Source organism: Anomaloglossus baeobatrachus, chromosome 6 (assembly GCF_048569485.1).
Source record: "Anomaloglossus baeobatrachus isolate aAnoBae1 chromosome 6, aAnoBae1.hap1, whole genome shotgun sequence".
NCBI classification, from domain to species: domain Eukaryota; kingdom Metazoa; phylum Chordata; class Amphibia; order Anura; family Aromobatidae; genus Anomaloglossus; species Anomaloglossus baeobatrachus.
In genome coordinates, this window is record NC_134358.1 from 300,131 (window position 1) to 321,515 (window position 21,385).

The 21,385-nt window shown below is 43.6% G+C and overlaps 1 protein-coding gene across 2 annotated transcripts in view; it reads right to left on the reverse strand.

Annotated features, from left to right (window-relative positions):
* Positions 1-11,770: 11,770 nt before the first annotated feature.
* LOC142316896 (uncharacterized) overlaps positions 11,771-21,385 on the reverse strand; it is a 105,032-nt gene continuing 95,417 nt past the window's right edge. For both annotated transcript variants that reach the window (XM_075352657.1, XM_075352656.1), the window contains 3 exons: positions 19,215-19,314; positions 17,486-17,585; positions 11,771-12,668 (listed from right to left, as the gene is read on the reverse strand). In XM_075352657.1, the coding sequence (XP_075208772.1) occupies positions 19,231-19,314 (84 nt within the window). In that variant the 3' untranslated portion in view covers positions 11,771-12,668; positions 17,486-17,585; positions 19,215-19,230. The remainder of the gene's footprint in view (positions 12,669-17,485; positions 17,586-19,214; positions 19,315-21,385) is intronic.

The following is a 21,385-nucleotide window of genomic DNA, read 5'->3' on the forward strand; positions in this document are numbered from 1 at the left end:
CAGGCAGCCCAGGAGGTAATGAAGCTAGTCAGAGAGTGAACAGGAGGTAGTGAGGGCAGTGAAAGAGTAGAACAGGAGGCCACAGGAGATAGTGAGGGTAGTCAAAAAGTGGAACAGGCTACCGCAGGCGGCAGTGAGGGCAGTCAGAGAGTGGAACAGGCGGCCACGGGAGGCAGTGAGCGCAGTCAGAGAGTGGAACAGAGGGCCACGGGAGGCAGTGAGCACAGTCATAAAGTGGAACAGGCAGCCACGGGAGGCAGTGAGGGCAGTCAGAGAGTGGATCAAGAGGCCATAGGAGGTAGTGAGGGCAGTCAGAGAGTGGAACAGGAGGCCACAGGAGGTAGTGAGGGGAGTCAGAGAGTGGAAAAGGTGGCAACGGGAGGCAGTGAGGGCAGTCAGAGTGTGGAACAGGAGGTAGTGAGGGTAGTCAGAGAGGGGAACAGACAGCCACGGGAGGTAGTGAGGGCAGTCAGAGAGTGGAACAGGAGGCCACAGGAGGTAGTGAGGTCAGTCAGAGAGTGGAACAGGGGGCTATGGGAGGCAGTGAGTGCAGTCAGAATGGAACAGGCAGCCACAGGAGGTAGTGAGGGCAGTCAGAGAGTGGAACAGGAGGCTACAGGAGGTAGTGAGGTCAGTCAGAGAGTGGAACAGGGCACCACAGGAGGCAGTGAGGTCAGTCAGAGAGTGGAACAGGGGGGCATGGGAGGCAGTGAGTGAAGTCAGAATGGAATAAGCAGCCACGGGAGGCAGTGACGGTAGACAGAGAATGGATCAGGGGGCCACAGGAGGCAGTGATGGCAGCCAGAGAGTGGAACAGGCTACCGCAGGAGGTAGTGAGTGCAGTCAAAGAGTGGAGCAGGCTACCGCGGAAGGCAGTGAGGGCAGTCAGAAAGTGGAACAGGCTACCACGGGAGCTGGTGAGCTCGCCATCAATTGAAATCTTCAAGCTATAAACATAGCTGGGATGATTTAGGAAAGCCTGCACTCGCAGGGGGTTGAAACCAAAGGCCCTTGAGGTCCCTTCCAACTCTACCATTCTGATTCTATGCATATATAGACACACACACTATTCATTACCACATCTTGCAGTCCTTGACTGGGACCTGAATGGAGGCTTCAATAGCTGAGCAGCTGAAAGACTTTCCACCCAATTAACTCAAGGCTCTTTTAGTTCGTGTGATGTGAATTAATCTTGTGGAAGGTTTTTCAGCTATTTAAGCTCGTACAGCCTCCACTCAGGTCCCAGTATGCTCCTGCTCTGCCCTGATCACACAGATCAGTGTATAGCGGGAGGAAAGGGAGAGCAGTTCTCTCTGTAATCGAAAAGGACGCTCTATCAGCGACCTATTCCATCACAGGAAGCTGCCTCCAGACTATGAGACACACACACTTTAGCAAGAGTTTTTCTTGTTAAAAAGTAAGTCTTATAGTCCTAAAAATACGGTAGTCTTTTTGGGTCAAAATCTACCACATGATACATCTAGAACTGTTGATCTCCCCCCCCCCTCTCCTTGCAGTAGCTCCACATCTGTCAGATTGCCAGGTTATCTCCTGTGTACAGCGCCGTCTTCAGGTCACCACAAATTTTGGATTGGATTTGGGTCTGGGCCATGGCTTAGCCAAATTTAGAACTGTGATCTTCTGGAAAGGCCACTCTTGTTGATATGTAGGCCACTTAGAGTCATTGTTGTGCTGAAAGGCGAAATTCCTCTTCATTTTCAGCATCTAAGTAAGGGCCTCATGGTTTTGATTGAAAATTGACTGATATTTAGAACTGTTCATAATTCCCTCCAACTTGATTAAAGTCTCAGGTCCAGCTGCCGAGAAATAGACCCAAAGTACAATGCTGCCTCCACCATACCTCACTGTAGGAATGGTGATCTTTTGGTGATGCACAGTGTTGGCAGGTCATTGTTCTGCTGGAACACTATTTTTCTCATACCCATAGTACTTGAGTGTACAAAGTAACTCATCTTGTAAGATCCTCACATACAGCTCAGCATTGAAACCACCATCCACCCTGATCAAGTATCCAATGCCTTTGGCTGTGAAACACCCCCATATCATCAGGCTTCCTCCACTGAACTTGACAGTTCATACAATTTCTTGATCTGTTATCCCTTTTTTGCCTTGTTTATTCCAGCCTATTTGCACCTATCAGAACTTAGTCTATGGATGTTCGTGTCAACACTCCAAATCGCCCGTTTCCAATCTTCTACTGTCCACTTTTCATTCTTTATAATCTCAAGCCAATGATTTTTATGACGATATTGAAGTTGAGTCTTCACTTTTTTACTGGCCACCATTCCAGACTTGTGTAACATGCGTCAATGGGTGCTTCATGGACGTTTGTGATCTCACTATTATGGAGCAGACGAGCCGCCTCCACTGCCAGGTGTCTCCAGAACTGATAGACCTTATGATGAGATGGCTTGGTGACTCCGATATTTTCCCTGGACATCACCTCTTAGCTTTTGAATGGATGAAAGTCATATATAAATATAAGAAAACGGGTTTTAGCCGCGCTGAAAAACCACTGGTGCAGGATTAATGAAGAAGTTTCTTTTTTATTACAGCATTTCCAACGCGTTTCAGAGACTGGAACCGTCTCCTTCCTCAGGGAAAAAAGAAATCATGCAGCTGTCTAACAGTCAAGTGTTATAAAGGAGGATAAAGACTGCCACGTTGACAGCCATGACGTCATCCACCCACTCTGTTTGCAGGGCAATGACTCATAGACACGTGGAGAACATACAAAAAAAACACAATTAAATACAACAAATTATTGTAAAACACAAATTACTGCATGCGATAAAAATAAACATTATTAAAAGTTTTTAAAAACAAGTTTTTCGTGGTCCATTTTTAACATATAAAATTTGAGTTTTTCAGGCAAAATTCATAAAACAGGGGGTTAAATGGAAATGGAGAGGTGCGAACCTATGGACAAGTACTGGTATGCAAAGGGATTAAACCACCAAACCATTCCTCCAAATGCATCCAGTGGGCTTGGTGGAAATGGGGATGGAATGTCATGAAGTAGCACAGAAAGATCAGTTAATAAAGGCAAACGCCCTTAAAAAATGTGAAAATTTAATAAGTTTCTATATATATATAAACTGTAGAACTGTGCAAGTACATAAGCGTGATAAATGTTAGATCCATTTAATGCATCAAACTTTCCTGCTTGGAAGGATCAAAGTGAAAAATTTGAAACAAAGAGGGGCTGATGTGAAAGAGTCTGACATAAGGTGGAAAGAAATCGCATCTGTAAAAAGAAGCAAGTGCCAGTGGTGACGGGGTGAAATAAGTTCAGACCGTGGGAAAAAACAAACTGCGCAAGCGCATGGGAAGGATATAACCTTGCCAGGGTGACGAAAGTTCAGACAGCATGGAAATGTGCTCAGTGGCACAGAGTAGAGGGTGAATACACAAGTGAAAGTGCACTGTGCAAGGATGAAGAGTGTTTGGAGCTAATGATTATACTGATACAATTATCGGGATGACTGATGGACACCAAACAGGGGAAAAATACTTGTGAAATTAAAACACTCCAAAGAAGGCTATTACACCAAGATAATGACAATATAAAAATGTACATCATACGGGGAGGAGGAGTGCATGGAGCTAGCGGTAATACCGGCATTTCTATAGAGGAGAGGAACCAGGAGAAAAGGGGGACCGAATGTGTTTATAAATATTAAAATGTATTAAATATAAAGATAAAAATTATTGACAATAACAAGGCATCCATTAATACCAATTATTATAATCTTTTAAATTTATTAGAAAGGGAAAGTATTCAATATTAATTAATTAAATAAAATTAAGTAATTTTACATTTTTTCAACACATTTTTATGATTCGTTAGTTTCATTTTTTCCAGCGTGCTTCCACTCCAAATTTAAAGTATTAATTAATTAATTAATTAATATTGAATACTTTCCCTTTCTAATAAATTTAAAAGATTATAATAATTGGTATTAATGGATGCCTTGTTATTGTCAATAATTTTTATCTTTATATTTAATACATTTTAATATTTATAAACACATTCGGTCCCCCTTTTCTCCTGGTTCCTCTCCTCTATAGAAATGCCGGTATTACCGCTAGCTCCATGCACTCCTCCTCCCCGTATGATGTACATTTTTATATTGTCATTATCTTGGTGTAATAGCCTTCTTTGGAGTGTTTTAATTTCACAAGTATTTTTCCCCTGTTTGGTGTCCATCAGTCATCCCGATAATTGTATCAGTATAATCATTAGCTCCAAACACTCTTCATCCTTGCACAGTGCACTTTCACTTGTGTATTCACCCTCTACTCTGTGCCACTGAGCACATTTCCATGCTGTCTGAACTTTCATCACCCTGGCAAGGTTATATCCTTCCCATGCGCTTGCGCAGTTTGTTTTTTCCCACGGTCTGAACTTATTTCACCCCGTCACCACTGGCACTTGCTTCTTTTTACAGATGCGATTTCTTTCCACCTTATGTCAGACTCTTTCACATCAGCCCCTCTTTGTTTCAAATTTTTCACTTTGATCCTTCCAAGCAGGAAAGTTTGATGCATTAAATGGATCTAACATTTATCACGCTTATGTACTTGCACAGTTCTACAGTTTATATATATATAGAAACTTATTAAATTTTCACATTTTTTAAGGGCGTTTGCCTTTATTAACTGATCTTTCTGTGCTACTTCATGACATTCCATCCCCATTTCCACCAAGCCCACTGGATGCATTTGGAGGAATGGTTTGGTGGTTTAATCCCTTTGCATACCAGTACTTGTCCATAGGTTCGCACCTCTCCATTTCCATTTAACCCCCTGTTTTATGAATTTTGCCTGAAAAACTCAAATTTTATATGTTAAAAATGGACCACGAAAAACTTGTTTTTAAAAACTTTTAATAATGTTTATTTTTATCGCATGCAGTAATTTGTGTTTTACAATAATTTGTTGTATTTAATTGTGTTTTTTTTGTATGTTCTCCACGTGTCTATGAGTCATTGCCCTGCAAACAGAGTGGGTGGATGACGTCATGGCTGTCAACGTGGCAGTCTTTATCCTCCTTTATAACACTTGACTGTTAGACAGCTGCATGATTTCTTTTTTCCCTGAGGAAGGAGACGGTTCCAGTCTCTGAAACGCGTTGGAAATGCTGTAATAAAAAAGAAACTTCTTCATTAATCCTGCACCAGTGGTTTTTCAGCGCGGCTAAAACCCGTTTTATTATATTTATATATGACTTTTGGCTGTTTTACGGGGCCGCTGCTTTTTAACCAAGCTGACACTCACATGCGATTTCAGGAGTTGTGACTGGCACAACCTGATCAGGTGAGTGTTATCATAACTTTCCGTCATTTCTGGTTTTACCGGGTAAGACCCTATTTGCGCCTTCTGTCTCCCCACCTCTAGCACCTGTATACTTTTGAATGGATGAACAGATGTAATTTCGTATTCTTCCACCTGTCATGGCCTCACATGATACAGTTTTGTAATTTTCTTGGCTGAGACACCGCTATTGATGAGCTGGATAATGCGGTGTCTCTTTTCTTGGGAAATCTTCTTCATGGCGCCTCCTCGCCAGTGATTTTTACTTGTGAATCAACCTAATAACACACTGAGCTATTAGGAAATGTGAGTAAGATGCCAATAATCTGCATAAATAATCATATGCTAAATAGTTGTAAGTCACATGTATGTTTGAGATAGCCAAGATGATTGTCTATAAAATGAAGGTGGTCTCGCCTTCAAAGATGTAGTGGATGGTGAGACATGGAGCCTTCTTAAAGTAATACTTTATTCATACCTCCCAACCGTCCCGGAGTCTGCGGGACTGCCCCGATTTTAGAGGTGTGTCCCACACTCCCGAGGCTCACAGCTGATATCCCGGCTCCTCCCTCAGTGCAGTGAATAAATTAAATTATCATCAGCTCTGGAACTGTGAAAGCTCATTGTTCCATAGGCAGCAGCTCTACCACTGAGCTACTGCCTGTATTGAAAAACGTAGGCAGTTTTAGTTATCTTGACCTCTATATTGCTGTTGAGAAACCAGAAGCAGATTATTAAGATGCAAAGATGGATGGATGATAGAGAGATGGATTATAGAGGGATGATAGAGGGATGGATGGATGATAGAGGGATATATAGATACATGACAGATAATAGATAGATGCATAGATAGAAGGATAGATAGATAGATAGAGGGATAGATAGAAGTATAGATAGATAGATGGATGGATAGATAGAAGGATAGATAGATATAATTGATAGATAGATAGATAGATAGATGGATAGAAGGATAGAAGGATAGATAGAGGGATAGAGGGATAGATAGATAGATAGATAGGACAGATAGATAGATAGTTATAATTGATAGATAGAATAGATAGATAGATATAATTGATATATAGAAGGATAGAAGGATAGATAGAAGGACAGATTGATAGATAGATAGATCGATCGATATAATTGATAGAGAGATAGATAGAGTTAGGTCCAGAAATATTTGGACAGTGACACAATTTTCGCGAGTTGGGCTTTGCATGCCACCACATTGGATTTGAAATGAAACCTCTACAACAGAATTCAAGTGCAGATTGTAACGTTTATTTTGAAGGTTTGAACAAAAATATCTGATAGAAATTGTAGGAATTGTACACATTTCTTTACAAACACTCCACATTTTAGGAGGTCAAAAGTAATTGGACAAATAAACCAAACCCAAACAAAATATTTTTATTTTCAATATTTTGTTGCGAATCCTTTGGAGGCAATCACTGCCTTAAGTCTGGAACCCATGGACATCACCAAACGCTGGGTTTCCTCCTTCTTAATGCTTTGCCAGGCCTTTACAGCCGCAGCCTTCAGGTCTTGCTTGTTTGTGGGTCTTTCCGTCTTAAGTCTGGATTTGAGCAAGTGAAATGCATGCTCAATTGGGTTAAGATCTGGTGATTGACTTGGCCATTGCAGAATGTTCCACTTTTTAGCACTCATGAACTCCTGGGTAGCTTTGGCTGTATGCTTGGGGTCATTGTCCATCTGTACTATGAAGCGCCGTCCGATCAACTTTGCGGCATTTGGCTGAATCTGGGCTGAAAGTATATCCCGGTACACTTCAGAATTCATCCGGCTACTCTTGTCTGCTGTTATGTCATCAATAAACACAAGTGACCCAGTGCCATTGAAAGCCATGCATGCCCATGCCATCACGTTGCCTCCACCATGTTTTACAGAGGATGTGGTGTGCCTTGGATCATGTGCCGTTCATTTTCTTCTCCAAACTTTTTTCTTCCCATCATTCTGGTACAGGTTGATCTTGGTCTCATCTGTCCATAGAATACTTTTCCAGAACTGAGCTGGCTTCATGAGGTGTTTTTCAGCAAATTTAACTCTGGCCTGTCTATTTTTGGAATTGATGAATGGTTTGCATCTAGATGTGAACCCTTTGTATTTACTTTCATGGAGTCTTCTCTTTACTGGTGACTTAGAGACAGATACACCTACTTCACTGAGAGTGTTCTGGACTTCAGTTGATGTTGTGAACGGGTTCTTCTTCACCAAAGAAAGTATGCGGCGATCATCCACCACTGTTGTCATCCGTGGACGCCCAGGCCTTTTTGAGTTCCCAAGCTCACCAGTCAATTCCTTTTTTCTCAGAATGTACCCGACTGTTGATTTTGCTACTCCAAGCATGTCTGCTATCTCTCTGATGGATTTTTTCTTTTTTTTCAGCCTCAGGATGTTCTGCTTCACCTCAATTGAGAGTTGAGAGATAGATAGAAGGATAGATAGGATAGATAGAAGGTTAGATAGATAGAAGGATAGATAGATAGATAGAAGGATAGATAGATAGAAGGATAGATAGATAGATGGATAGATAGGTAGATAGATGGAAAGATAGATAGATGGAAGATAGATAGAAGGATAGATAGATGGATAGATAGAAAGATAGATAGAATAGATAGATAGAAGGATAGATAGATAGATAGATAGATAGATAGAAAGATAGATAGATAGATAGATAGAATGATAGATAGATAGAATGATAGATAGATAGAAGGATAGATAAATAGAAGGATAGATAGATAGATAGATAGATAGATAGATAGATAGATAGATAGATAGATAGATAGAAGGATAGATAGATAGGTAGATAGATGGAAAGATATATAGATGGAAGATAGATAGAAGGATAGATAGATGGATAGATGGATAGATAGATAGAAAGATAGATAGAATAGATAGATAGAAGAATAGATAGAAGGATAGATAGAAGGATAGATAGATAGATAGATAGATAGGTAGAAGGATAGATAGATAGATAGAATGATAGATAGCTAGAAGGATAGATAGAAGGATAGATAAATAGAAGGATAGATAGATAGATAGATAGAAGGATAGATAGATAGATAGATAGAAGGATATATAGATAGATACCGTAGATAGATAGAAGGATAGATAGATAGATAGAAGGATACATAGATATATAGATAGAAGGACAGATAGATAGATAGATAGATAGATAGATAGATGGATAGATAGATGGATAAATAGATAGCTGGATATATAGATGGATAGATAGGTAGATGGATAGATAGAAGGATAGATAGATAGAAGTATAGATCGAAGGATAGATAGATAGAAGTATAGATAGAAAGATAGATAGATAGATATATTGATAGATAAATAGAAGGATAGATAGATAAATATTGCATCTCTTTGTAGGTGAAGGAAAGAGTCAGATTCATTTGTACCCATAAAACTTCTATAAAGAAATGAGGAAAAAAAATACAAATAAAATTTTATTTTTTCTTTTATGTTCACCAACTTGGACTGAAACCAGTTTCCTGTGTCCAGAAGCTTCCTAGCTTTCCTAGCTGCTCTAGCTGTTGAGCGACTAGGAATTGATGATGTAAAAGGGAGGATTTTATATAAATGAACCTACAATGCAGCCTCTGATTACACAGCAGATTACACAGGACACAGCTCCATTGTACAGAGCAGCGTCTCTATGTCCTTTATTTTAGAGGGAGAGGAAAAGATGTGTGTTTTTTTTCTTCTAATAAAATTACTAAAAATAATAAAAAAAATAGAATAATGTAATTTTATTAAACTTTTTTATAAAATAATGAACATCACAAATAAGCAAATAACATGGACATATTTGGTGTCCCTGTAATCGTAACGACCCGAACAAGACAGCGATCAGATTATTGATCGGGATCGGCAAATGGTGGGTAAAAAATGGCGCAATTTATTATTTTTCTTTATTAAAACCCATAAAAAATGTAATACAAATGTATTGTTGAGGCCGTGTTCACACATAGTGTAAATGCTGTGTTTTTTTCTGCCGATGTCCGCACCACGAGCGCAATAACAATCTTTTCTGATTATTGCGTGTTTGCGGTATTTTTTATGCATTGTCCCTTTTTTGATACGTGTTTGTTGCAGATGTGAATCCTGAAGATTATAAAGAAAAAAACCCACCAAATCCACACAAATCAGCGGCGTCTTCAGACATAAAAGGGGCAGAGATTTCATTACATCTCATCCACTTTGCTTGGACAATTAGTCCGTGTTCACATGTAGTGTAAATACTGCATTTTTTTCTGCTCGTTTTTTTGCACATTTATTCTGCTGTGTTTAATTATCCAAGTAAAGTGGATTCCACAAGAAGACGCCGCTGAACTCTGCGGCTTTGATGCTTTTTTTTTTCTCTGGAGGTTTCTATGTGGAGCTTAAAAAAACGCAGGAAAAAGCTTCTCTACAATAAAAACACTTAAAAATGCAGATTCACATCTGAACCAAAAACACATTAAATAATGGCAGAAATAAAAATAAAATTTGCTGGCAGAAAAAACGCAGCAAAAATGGAATAATCAGAGGAGATTGTTATTGTGTAGTTTGGTGCAGACAGCGGCAGAAACAAAAAAACCCTGAAATTATGCAACATGTGAACACGGCTTTATAGGCACAAATATGCAATATGTCATATAGTGATACATATAAATATAAGAAAATTGTGGCTGCTATGACTATTAACGAACAGTCTGGGGCAACTACTGAATGACCCTTACTGCCAATTGGGTGTGGCCAAAATTTGCCGCGGCGCGCTGCACGCGCCACTTACTTTGTCCCTCTTTCCTTTCTTCAAAAGTTGGGAGGTATGCTTTATTTAAAAGTTTCTAGGATTCATTCTATTGCGCCAGGGCTGCCATCAGGGCATAACAACCATGACTCTTGTATGGGGCCAAGTGAGCAGAAGCACAGAGTGGGGCCCATGCCCCTCTTCTTTCCTTCTTCTGCTTTCCATGCCCCATTACCAGTGGGGCGGGGGCCAGAGCCATATGTAGAGGAGGGCAGGCGGGTGCAGCAGGCATGGGGATGCCATTGGGCTGCCTGATGCGGGGGTCCATGGTGTCTCCCCCAGTTGCTGCATGAGAGATGCTGTCAAGCTGACAGTGGCTCCGATCAGCTGCAGCACCGGCTTCCAGGGACCAACTGTACTAGCATATATTAGACGCCAGTACAATGGAAGCCCTGACCTGGTGACGTCAGCAGTGTGATCCACTCAGCTGATCACGCTGCTGATGTCACTCCTTGGTGCCAAAGAGGCACGCACAGAGCTAGTGGAAAGTGCTCCAATGGAGGTGAAGAGACCAAAGATTGATTGTAATTAGGGGATGGGGTATGTGGAGGAAATGGGGGCCATTTGAGAGGCCAGAATGGGGAGCAAGGGGGTGATAAGTGCAGACACAGTATTGGGACCAAATGGAGAGGGAGTATGGGGAGTCATGAGTTAAATTTAAAGACACAGTATGGGGAGCATTAGGGTGCGGACACCATATGGGAAGTGAGGGAGGGTGAGTGTGGACACAATTTGAAGAGTGAGTGGGGAATGGGTGTCGATACAGTATGAGGAGGGGCATGGGTGCAAGCATAGCATGGGAAGAGAGGGGGAATGGGTACAGACATAGTATTGGGACTGAGGAGGGAGGAAGGCAGACATACTGAAGAGTGAGGGGGAATGGGTGCAGACACAGTGTTTCTGAGTGAGGGGGTTTTGTGCAGACAAAAAGTATGAGGAGAGAGGGGGGATGGGTGCAGACATAGTATGGGGAGTGGGGGTGGATAAATGCAAAAACACTGAGGAGTGAGGGGGATAGGTGCAGACACAGTATAGGAAGTGAGGGGGGATGAGTGCAGAGTAGTATGGGAAGTGAGGGGGAATGGGTGGAAACACAGTATGAGGAGAGAAGGGGGATGGGTGCGGACACAGTATGAGTGAGGGAGAAATGGGTGCGGATACAGTATGAGGAGTGGGGGGATGGGTGCAGACACAGTTTGAGGAAGGGGATGGGTGCAGACATAGTATGGGGAGCAAGGGGGTGATAATTATGGAGATCATTATGAGACCATATGGGAAGAGAGAAATATGAGCTGGCACATAATAAACACTAGGTAGAGTGAGGGCGGGATGGATGTAAACATGACTGGGTAATGTGGGTGGGAATGGTATGTAGAATGAGCATCATTGGAAATGGTGTGAGGCCACAGCAAGAAAGGAACAGTATGGAGAGAAGGGGGAGTCTGATGGGAGGGAACCGTACAGAGACTGGTCAGTATATGGGGACACAGTGTAGAGGACAATGAAAAGCAAGGGCCCAGTATAGAAAGGAGAAAGCAGTGTGGAGGGCATGTACCATAAGAGGGACAGTGCGGGTCATATTTTGTACAGGGAATTATTTATTCAGGAGCGCAGTGTAAGGCAGATATTTTTATTCAGAGACATAATGACACTTATTTTTCAGGCATCGTTTCAGGATGTGCTGCAGAAAAGATAGGAAGATGGAAGTCTGCAAAGACGAGCTGTGGATATGATAAGTCATCATGGCGTCTGGACAAGATAAATAAAAGAAAAAGAACAACTCTGATCCGAGACAACGTCATCTATAAGGTTACTGGATGTAAATGTTTATTTTTGATACTGACTAATTATCATCAGTACTGTGGTTTCTGTATGGTCTGATAATGACTGATAACTACAACTCCCAGTATCATCTTACCATTGTTAAGGACAAACTGGAAGTTCTAAGTTCATGTGATAAATATATATACATGGCTAACCTAACAATACAAATGATGAACCGTGTACCAATTCTTGTGATGTACTGATGAGGGTTTTGATGATATGCTGTCTTAGGTAAATGTACAGTATGCGGCATTGTTTTTGATATAGCAGCATTATTTATGCACAGTACTGTGGCTTTACTTATATGTACAATATTTCAGTTTTATTTATGTGTATGGTATAGCACTACTGGATACATTCTGTTGGTGAAATGTACTCACTTTATATTGAGAGCACTGATAATGTGAGTTTATAATGCGCCTCCTGGATCTGTGTAGCGCTGCTACACTACAATCATTCAAAGTGACTGAGAATGGCCGCACTAAGTCAGTAATGTATTATGCCGCAGAGGGCTCATATCACAGCAGAACGTGCATGTGCATCATATCCATGTTGGACATTTTGCGATAATGTCATATTCTTATGTACATAAGCTCCAGTGGACTCAGCAGCTCGCCGTCATCTTGTTCTGTCCCCAGGTTAGCTGGAATTCCTTTATTTTAAACTGTATCATTAATACCGAGCACATCTGTGGAAAAGGAAGGAGATTCAGACGATTAGTGAGCGAAAGGAAGAGGAAGGAGATTCTGATGATTTGTGAGCAGGTGGAAGAGGAAGGAGATTCTGACAATTAGTGAGCGGGTGGAAGAGGAAGGAGATTCAGACGATTAGTGAGAGGGTGGAAGAGGAAGGAGATTCAGACGATTAGTGAGCGGAAGGAAGAGGAAGGAGATTCTGACGATTAGTGAGAGGGTGGAAGAGGAAGGAGATTCAGACGATTAGTGAGAGGGTGGAAGAGGAAGGCGATTCAGACGATTAGTGAGCGGGTGGAAGAGGAAGGAGATTCAGATGATTAGTGAGCGGGTGGAAGAGGAAGGAGATTCTGACGATTATTGAGCGGGTGGAAGAGGAAGGAGATTCAGATGATTAGTGAGAGAGTGGAAGAGGAAGGAGATTCAGACGATTAGTGAGCGGGAGGAAGAGGAAGGAGATTCAGTCGATTAGTGAGCAGGTGGACGAAGAAGGAGATTCAGACAATTAGTGAGTGGGAGGAAGAAGAAGGAGATTCAGATGATTAGTGAGCGGGTAGAAGAGGAAGGAGATTCAGACGATTAGTGAGAGGGTGGAAGAGGATGGAGATTCAGATGATTAGTGAGCGGTGGACGAGGAAGGAGATTCAGACGATTAGTGAGCGGGAGGAAGAGGAAGGAGATTCAGTCGATTAGTGAGCAGGTGGAGGAAGAAGGAGATTCAGACAAGACAAGACAATTAGTGAGAGGGTGGAAGAGGAAGTAGATTCAGACAATTAGTGAGAGGGTGGAAGAGGATGGAGATTCAGATGATTAGTGAGCGGGTGGAAGAGGAAGGAGATTCAGACGATTAGTGAGAGGGTGGAAGAAGAAGGAGATTCTGACGATTAGTGAGCGGGTGGAAGAAGAAGGAGATTCAGATGATTAGTGAGCGGGAAGAAGAGGAAGGAGATTCAGACAATTAGTGAGAGGGTGGAAGAGGAAGGAGATTCAGACAATTAGTGAGAGGGTGGAAGAGGATGGAGATTCAGATGATTAGTGAGCGGGTGGAAGGGGAAGGAGATTCAGATGATTAGTGAGCGGAAGGAAGAGGAAGTAGATTCTGACAATTAGTGAGCGGAAGGAAGAGGAAGGAGATTCTGACGATTAGTGAGCTGGTGGAAGAGGAAGGAGATTCAGACGATTAGTGAACGAGTCGAAGAGGAAGGAGATTCAGTCGATTAGTGAGAGGGTGGAAGAGGAAGGAGATTCAGACGATTAGTGAGCGGGTGGAAGAGGTAGGAGATTCAGATGATTAGTGAGAGGGTGGAAGAGGATGGAGATTCTGACGATTAGTGAGCGGGTGGAAGAGGAAGGAGATTCAGACGATTAGTGAGAGGGTGGAAGAGGAAGGAGATTCAGATGATTAGTGAGCAGGTGGAAGAGGAAGGATATTCAGATGATCAGTGAGCGGGAAGAAGAGGAAGGAGATTCAGACGATTAGTGAGCGGGAAGAAGAGGAAGGAGATTCAGATGAATAGTGAGCGGGAAGAATAGGAAGGTGATTCAGACAATTAGTGAGTGGGTGGAAGAGGAAGGAGATTCAGACGATTAGTGAGAGGGTGGAAGAGAAAGGAGATTCAGACGATTAGTGAGCGGGTGGAAGAGGAAGGAGATTCAGACGATTAGTGAGAGGGTAGAAGAGGAAGGAGATTCAGACGATTAGTGAGCAGGAGGAAAAGGAAGGAGATTCAGTCGATTAGTGAGCAGGTGGAAGAAGAAGGAGATTCAGACAATTAGTGAGTGTGAGGAAGAAGAAGGAGATTCAGACAATTAGTGAGCGGGTGGAAGAGGAAGGAGATTCAGACGATTAGTGAGAGGGTGGAAGAGGATGGAGATTCAGATGATTAGTGAGCGGTGGACGAGGAAGGAGATTCAGACGATTAGTGAGCGGGAGGAAGAGGAAGGAGATTCAGTCGATTAGTGAGCAGGTGGACGAAGAAGGAGATTCAGACAATTAGTGAGTGGGAGGAAGAAGAAGGAGATTCAGACGATTAGTGAGCGGGTAGAAGAGGAAGGAGATTCAGACGATTAGTGAGAGGGTGGAAGAGGATGGAGATTCAGATGATTAGTGAGCGGTGGACGAGGAAGGAGATTCAGACGATTAGTGAGCGGGAGGAGGAGGAAGGAGATTCAGTCGATTAGTGAGCAGGTGGAGGAAGAAGGAGATTCAGACAATTAGTGAGTGGGAGGAAGAAGAATGAGATTCAGATGATTAGTGAGCGGGTGGAAGAGGAAGGAGATTCAGATGATTAGTGACAGGGTGAAAGAGGAAGGAGATTCAGATGATTAGTGAGAGGGTGGAAGAGGATGGAGATTCAGATGATTAGTGAGAGGGTGGAAGAGGAAGGAGATTCAGATGATTAGTGAGAGGGTGGAAGAGGAAGGAGATTCAGATGATTAGTGAGCGGGAAGAAGAGGAAGGAGATTCAGACGATTAGTGAGCGGGAAGAAGAGGAAGGAGATTCAGATGATTAGTGAGCGGGAAGAATAGGAAGGAGATTCAGATGATTAGTGAGTGGGTGGAAGAGGAAGGAGATTCAAACGATTAGTGAGCGGGAAGAAGAGGAAGGAGATACAGACGATTAGTGAGCGGGAAGAAGAGGAAGGAGATTCAGATGATTAGTGAGTGGGTGGAAGAGGAAGGAGATTCAGACGATTAGTGAGCGGTTAGAAGAGGAAGGAGATTCAGACGATTAGTGAGCGGGAAGAAGAGGAAGGAGATTCAGATGATTAGTGAGTGGGAGATAGAGGAGGGAGATTCAGAAGATTAGTGAGCGGGTGGAAGAGGAAGGAGATTCAGACGATTAGTGAGCGGGTGGAAGAGGAAGGAGATTCAAACGGTTAGTGAGTAGGTGGAAGAGGAAGGAGATTCAAACGATTAGTGAGTGGGTGGAAGAGGAAGAAGATTCAGACAATTAGTGAGCGGGTGCAAGAGGAAGGAGAGTCAGACGATTAGTGAGCGGGTGGAAGAAGAAGGAGATTCAGTCGATTAGTGAGCAGGTGGAAGAGGAAGGAGATTCAGACGATTAGTGAGTGGGAGGAAGAAGAAGGAGATTCAGATGATTAGTGAGCGGGTAGAAGAGGAAGGGAAGGAGATTTATACAATTAATGAGCAGGTGGAACTGAAAGGAGACTCAGATGATTAGTGAGCGGGTGGAAGAGGTAGAAGATTCAGACGATTAGAGAGTGGTGGAAGAGGAAGGAGATTCAAATGATTAGCGAGTGGGAAGAAGAGGAAGGAGATTCAGATGATTAGTGAGCGGGTGGAAGAGGATGGAGATTCAGACAGTGCGCGGGAGGAAGAGGAAGGAGATTCTGACAATTACTGAGCGGGTGGAAGAGGAAGGAGATTCAAATGATTAGCGAGTGGGAAGAAGAGGAAGGAGATTCAGATGATTAGTGAGCGGGTGGAAGAGGAAGGAGATTCAGATGATTAGTGAGCAGGTGGAAGAGGAAGGAGATTCAGATGATTAGTGAGCGGGTGGAAGAGGATGGAGATTCAGACACTTAGTGAGCGGGAGGAAGAGGAAGGAGATTCTGACAATTAGTGAGCGGGTGGAAGAGGAAGGAGATTCAAATGATTAGCGAGCAGGAAGAAGAGGAAGGAGATTCAGATGATTAGTGAGCGGTGGACGAGTAAGGAGATTCAGATGATTAGTGAGAGGGTGGAAGAGGAAGGAGATTCAGATGATTAGTGACAGGGTGGAAGAGGAAGGAGATTCAGATGATTAGTGAGAGGGTGGAAGAGGAAGGAGATTCAGATGATTAGTGAGTGGGTGGAAGAGGATGGACATTCAGATGATTAGTGAGAGGGTGGAAGAGGAAGGAGATTCAGATGATTAGTGAGAGGGTGGAAGAGGAAGGAGATTCACATGATTAGTCAGCGGGAAGAAGAGGAAGGAGATTCAGATGATTAGTGAGCGGGAAGAAGAGGAAGGAGATTCAGACGATTTGTGAGAGGGAAAAAGAGGAAGGAGATTCAGACGATTAGTAAGCGGGAAGAATAGGAAGGAGATTCAGATGATTAGTGAGTGAGTGGAAGAGGAAGGAGATTCAGATGCTTAGTGAGCGGGAAGAAGAGGAAGGAGATTCAGACGATTAGTGAGCGGTAAGAAGAGGGAGGAGATTCAGATGATTAGTGAGAGGGTGGAAGAGGAAGGAAATTCAGACGATTAGTGAGCAGGTGAAAGAGGAAGGTGATTCAGATGATTAGTGAGTGGGTGGAAGAGGAAGGAGATTCAGACGATTAGTGAGCGGGAGGAAGAGGAAGGAGATTCAGACGATTAGTGAGCGGATGAAAGAGGAAGGAGATTCAGACGATTAGTGAGCGGGTGGAAGAGGAAGTAGATTCAGACAATTAGTGAGCGGATGGAAGAGGAAGGAGATTCAGACAATTAGTGAGCGGATGGAAGAGGAAGGAGATTCAGATAATTAGTGAGAGGGTGAAAGAGGAAGGAGATTCAGACGATTAGTGAGTAGGTGGAAGAGGAAGGAGATTCAGATGATTAGTGAGTGGTGGATGAGGAAGGAGATTCAGATGATTAGTGAGCGGGTGGAAGAGGAAGGAGATTCAGTCGATTAGTGATAATGTGAGTTTATAATGCGCCTCCTGGATCTGTGTAGCGCTGCTGCACTACAATCATTCAAAGTGACTGAGAATGGCCGCACTAAGTCAGTAATGTATTATGCCGCAGAGGGCTCATATCACAGCAGAACGTGCATGTGCATCATATCCATGTTGGACATTTTGCGATAATGTCATATTCTTATGTACATAAGCTCCAGTGGACTCAGCAGCTCGCCGTCATCTTGTTCTGTCCCCAGGTTAGCTGAAATTCCTTTATTTTAAACTGTATCATTAATACCGAGCACATCTGTGGAAAAGGAAGGAGATTCAGACGATTAGTGAGCGGAAGGAAGAGGAAGGAGATTCTGACGATTTGTGAGCAGGTGGAAGAGGAAGGAGATTCTGACAATTAGTGAGCGGGTGGAAGAGGAAGGAGATTCAGACGATTAGTGAGAGGGTGGAAGAGGAAGGAGATTCAGACGATTAGTGAGCGGAAGGAAGAGGAAGGAGATTCAGACGATTAGTGAGAGGGTGGAAGAGGAAGGAGATTCAGACGATTAGTGAGAGGGTGGAAGAGGAAGGAGATTCAGACGATTAGTGAGCGGGTGGAAGAGGAAGGAGATTCAGATGATTAGTGAGCGGGTGGAAGAGGAAGGAGATTCAGATGATTAGTGAGCGGGTGGAAGAGGAAGGAGATTCAGACGATTAGTGAGAGGGTGGAAGAGGAAGGAGATTCAGACGATTAGTGAGAGGGTGGAAGAGGAAGGAGATTCTGACGATTAGTGAGCGGGTGGAAGAGGAAGGAGATTCAGATGATTAGTGAGCGGGTGGAAGAGGAAGGAGATTCAGACGATTAGTGAGCGGAAGGAAGAGGAAGGAGATTCTGACGATTAGTGAGAGGGTGGAAGAGGAAGGAGATTCAGACGATTAGTGAGAGGGTGGAAGAGGAAGGAGATTCAGACGATTAGTGAGCGGGTGGAAGAGGAAGGAGATTCAGATGATTAGTGAGCGGGTGGAAGAGGAAGGAGATTCTGACGATTATTGAGCGGGTGGAAGAGGAAGGAGATTCAGATGATTAGTGAGAGAGTGGAAGAGGAAGGAGATTCAGACGATTAGTGAGAGGGTGGAAGAGGAAGGAGATTCAGATGATTAGTGAGAGGGTGGAAGAGGAAGGAGATTCAGATGATTAGTGAGTGAGTGGAAGAGGAAGGAGATTCAGATGATTAGTGAGCGGGAAGAAGAGGAAGGAGATTCAGACGATTAGTGAGCGGTAAGAAGAGGGAGGAGATTCAGATGATTAGTGAGAGGGTGGAAGAGGAAGGAAATTCAGACGATTAGTGAGCGGGTGAAAGAGGAAGGTGATTCAGATGATTAGTGAGTGGGTGGAAGAGGAAGGAGATTCAGACGATTAGTGAGCGGGAGGAAGAGGAAGGAGATTCAGACGATTAGTGAGCGGATGAAAGAGGAAGGAGATTCAGACGATTAGTGAGCGGGTGGAAGAGGAAGGAGATTCAGACAATTAGTGAGCGGATGGAAGAGGAAGGAGATTCAGACAATTAGTGAGCGGATGGAAGAGGAAGGAGATTCAGATGATTAGTGAGAGGGTGAAAGAGGAAGGAGATTCAGACGATTAGTGAGTAGGTGGAAGAGGAAGGAGATTCAGATGATTAGTGAGTGGTGGATGAGGAAGGAGATTCAGATGATTAGTGAGCGGGTGGAAGAGGAAGGAGATTCAGTCGATTAGTGATAATGTGAGTTTATAATGCGCCTCCTGGATATGTGTAGCGCTGCTGCACTACAATCATTCAAAGTGACTGAGAATGGCCGCACTAAGTCAGTAATGTATTATGCCGCAGAGGGCTCATATCACAGCAGAACGTGCATGTGCATCATATCCATGTTGGACATTTTGCGATAATGTCATATTCTTATGTACATAAGCTCCAGTGGACTCAGCAGCTCGCCGTCATCTTGTTCTGTCCCCAGGTTAGCTGGAATTCCTTTATTTTAAACTGTATCATTAATACCGAGCACATCTGTGGAAAAGGAAGGAGATTCAGACGATTAGTGAGCGGAAGGAAGAGGAAGGAGATTCTGACGATTTGTGAGCAGGTGGAAGAGGAAGGAGATTCTGACAATTAGTGAGCGGGTGGAAGAGGAAGGAGATTCAGACGATTAGTGAGAGGGTGGAAGAGGAAGGAGATTCAGACGATTAGTGAGCGGAAGGAAGAGGAAGGAGATTCAGACGATTAGTGAGAGGGTGGAAGAGGAAGGAGATTCAGACGATTAGTGAGAGGGTGGAAGAGGAAGGAGATTCAGACGATTAGTGAGCGGGTGGAAGAGGAAGGAGATTCAGATGATTAGTGAGCGGGTGGAAGAGGAAGGAGATTCAGATGATTAGTGAGCGGGTGGAAGAGGAAGGAGATTCAGACGATTAGTGACAGGGTGGAAGAGGAAGGAGATTCAGACGATTAGTGAGAGGGTGGAAGAGGAAGGAGATTCTGACGATTAGTGAGCGGGTGGAAGAGGAAGGAGATTCAGATGATTAGTGAGCGGGTGGAAGAGGAAGGAGATTCAGACGATTAGTGAGCGGAAGGAAGAGGAAGGAGATTCTGACGATTAGTGAGAGGGTGGAAGAGGAAGGAGATTCAGACGATTAGTGAGAGGGTGGAAGAGGAAGGAGATTCAGACGATTAGTGAGCGGGTGGAAGAGGAAGGAGATTCAGATGATTAGTGAGCGGGTGGAAGAGGAAGGAGATTCTGACGATTATTGAGCGGGTGGAAGAGGAAGGAGATTCAGATGATTAGTGAGAGAGTGGAAGAGGAAGGAGATTCAGACGATTAGTGAGAGGGTGGAAGAGGAAGGAGATTCAGATGATTAGTGAGAGGGTGGAAGAGGAAGGAGATTCAGATGATTAGTGAGCGGGTGGAAGAAGAAGGAGATTCAGATGATTAGTGAGCGGGAAGAAGAGGAAGGAGATTCAGACAATTAGTGAGAGGGTGGAAGAGGAAGGGGATTCAGACAATTAGTGAGAGGGTGGAAGAGGAAGGAGATTCAGACGATTAGTGAGAGGGTGGAAGAGGAAGGAGATTCAGACGATTAGTGAGCGGGTGGAAGAGGAAGGAGATTCAGATGATTAGTGAGCGGGTGGAAGAGGAAGGAGATTCTGACGATTATTGAGCGGGTGGAAGAGGAAGGAGATTCAGATGATTAGTGAGAGGGTGGAAGAGGAAGGAGATTCAGACGATTAGTGAGAGGGTGGAAGAGGAAGGAGATTCTGACGATTAGTGAGCGGGTGGAAGAAGAAGGAGATTCAGATGATTAGTGAGCGGGAAGAAGAGGAAGGAGATTCAGACAATTAGTGAGAGGGTGGAAGAGGAAGGGGATTCAGACAATTAGTGAGAGGGTGGAAGAGGATGGAGATTCAGATGATTAGTGAGCGGGTGGAAGAGGAAGGAGATTCAGATGATTAGTGAGCGGAAGGAACAGGAAGTAGATTCTGACAATTAGTGAGCGGAAGGAAGAGGAAGGAGATTCTGACGATTAGTGAGCTGGTGGAAGAGGAAGGAGATTCAGACGATTAGTGAACGAGAGGAAGAGGAAGGAGATTCAGACGATTAGTGAGAGGGTGGAAGAGGAAGGAGATTCAGACGATTAGTGAGAGGGTGGAAGAGGAAGGAGATTCAGACGATTAGTGAGCGGGTGGAAGAGGAAGGAGATTCAGATGATTAGTGAGCGGGTGGAAGAGGAAGGAGATTCTGACGTTATTGAGCGGGTGGAAGAGGAAGGAGATTCAGATGATTAGTGAGAGAGTGGAAGAGGAAGGAGATTCAGACGATTAGTGAGAGGGTGGAAGAGGAAGGAGATTCAGATGATTAGTGAGAGGGTGGAAGAGGAAGGAGATTCAGATGATTAGTGAGCGGGTGGAAGAAGAAGGAGATTCAGATGATTAGTGAGCGGGAAGAAGAGGAAGGAGATTCAGACAATTAGTGAGAGGGTGGAAGAGGAAGGGGATTCAGACAATTAGTGAGAGGGTGGAAGAGGAAGGAGATTCAGACGATTAGTGAGAGGGTGGAAGAGGAAGGAGATTCAGACGATTAGTGAGC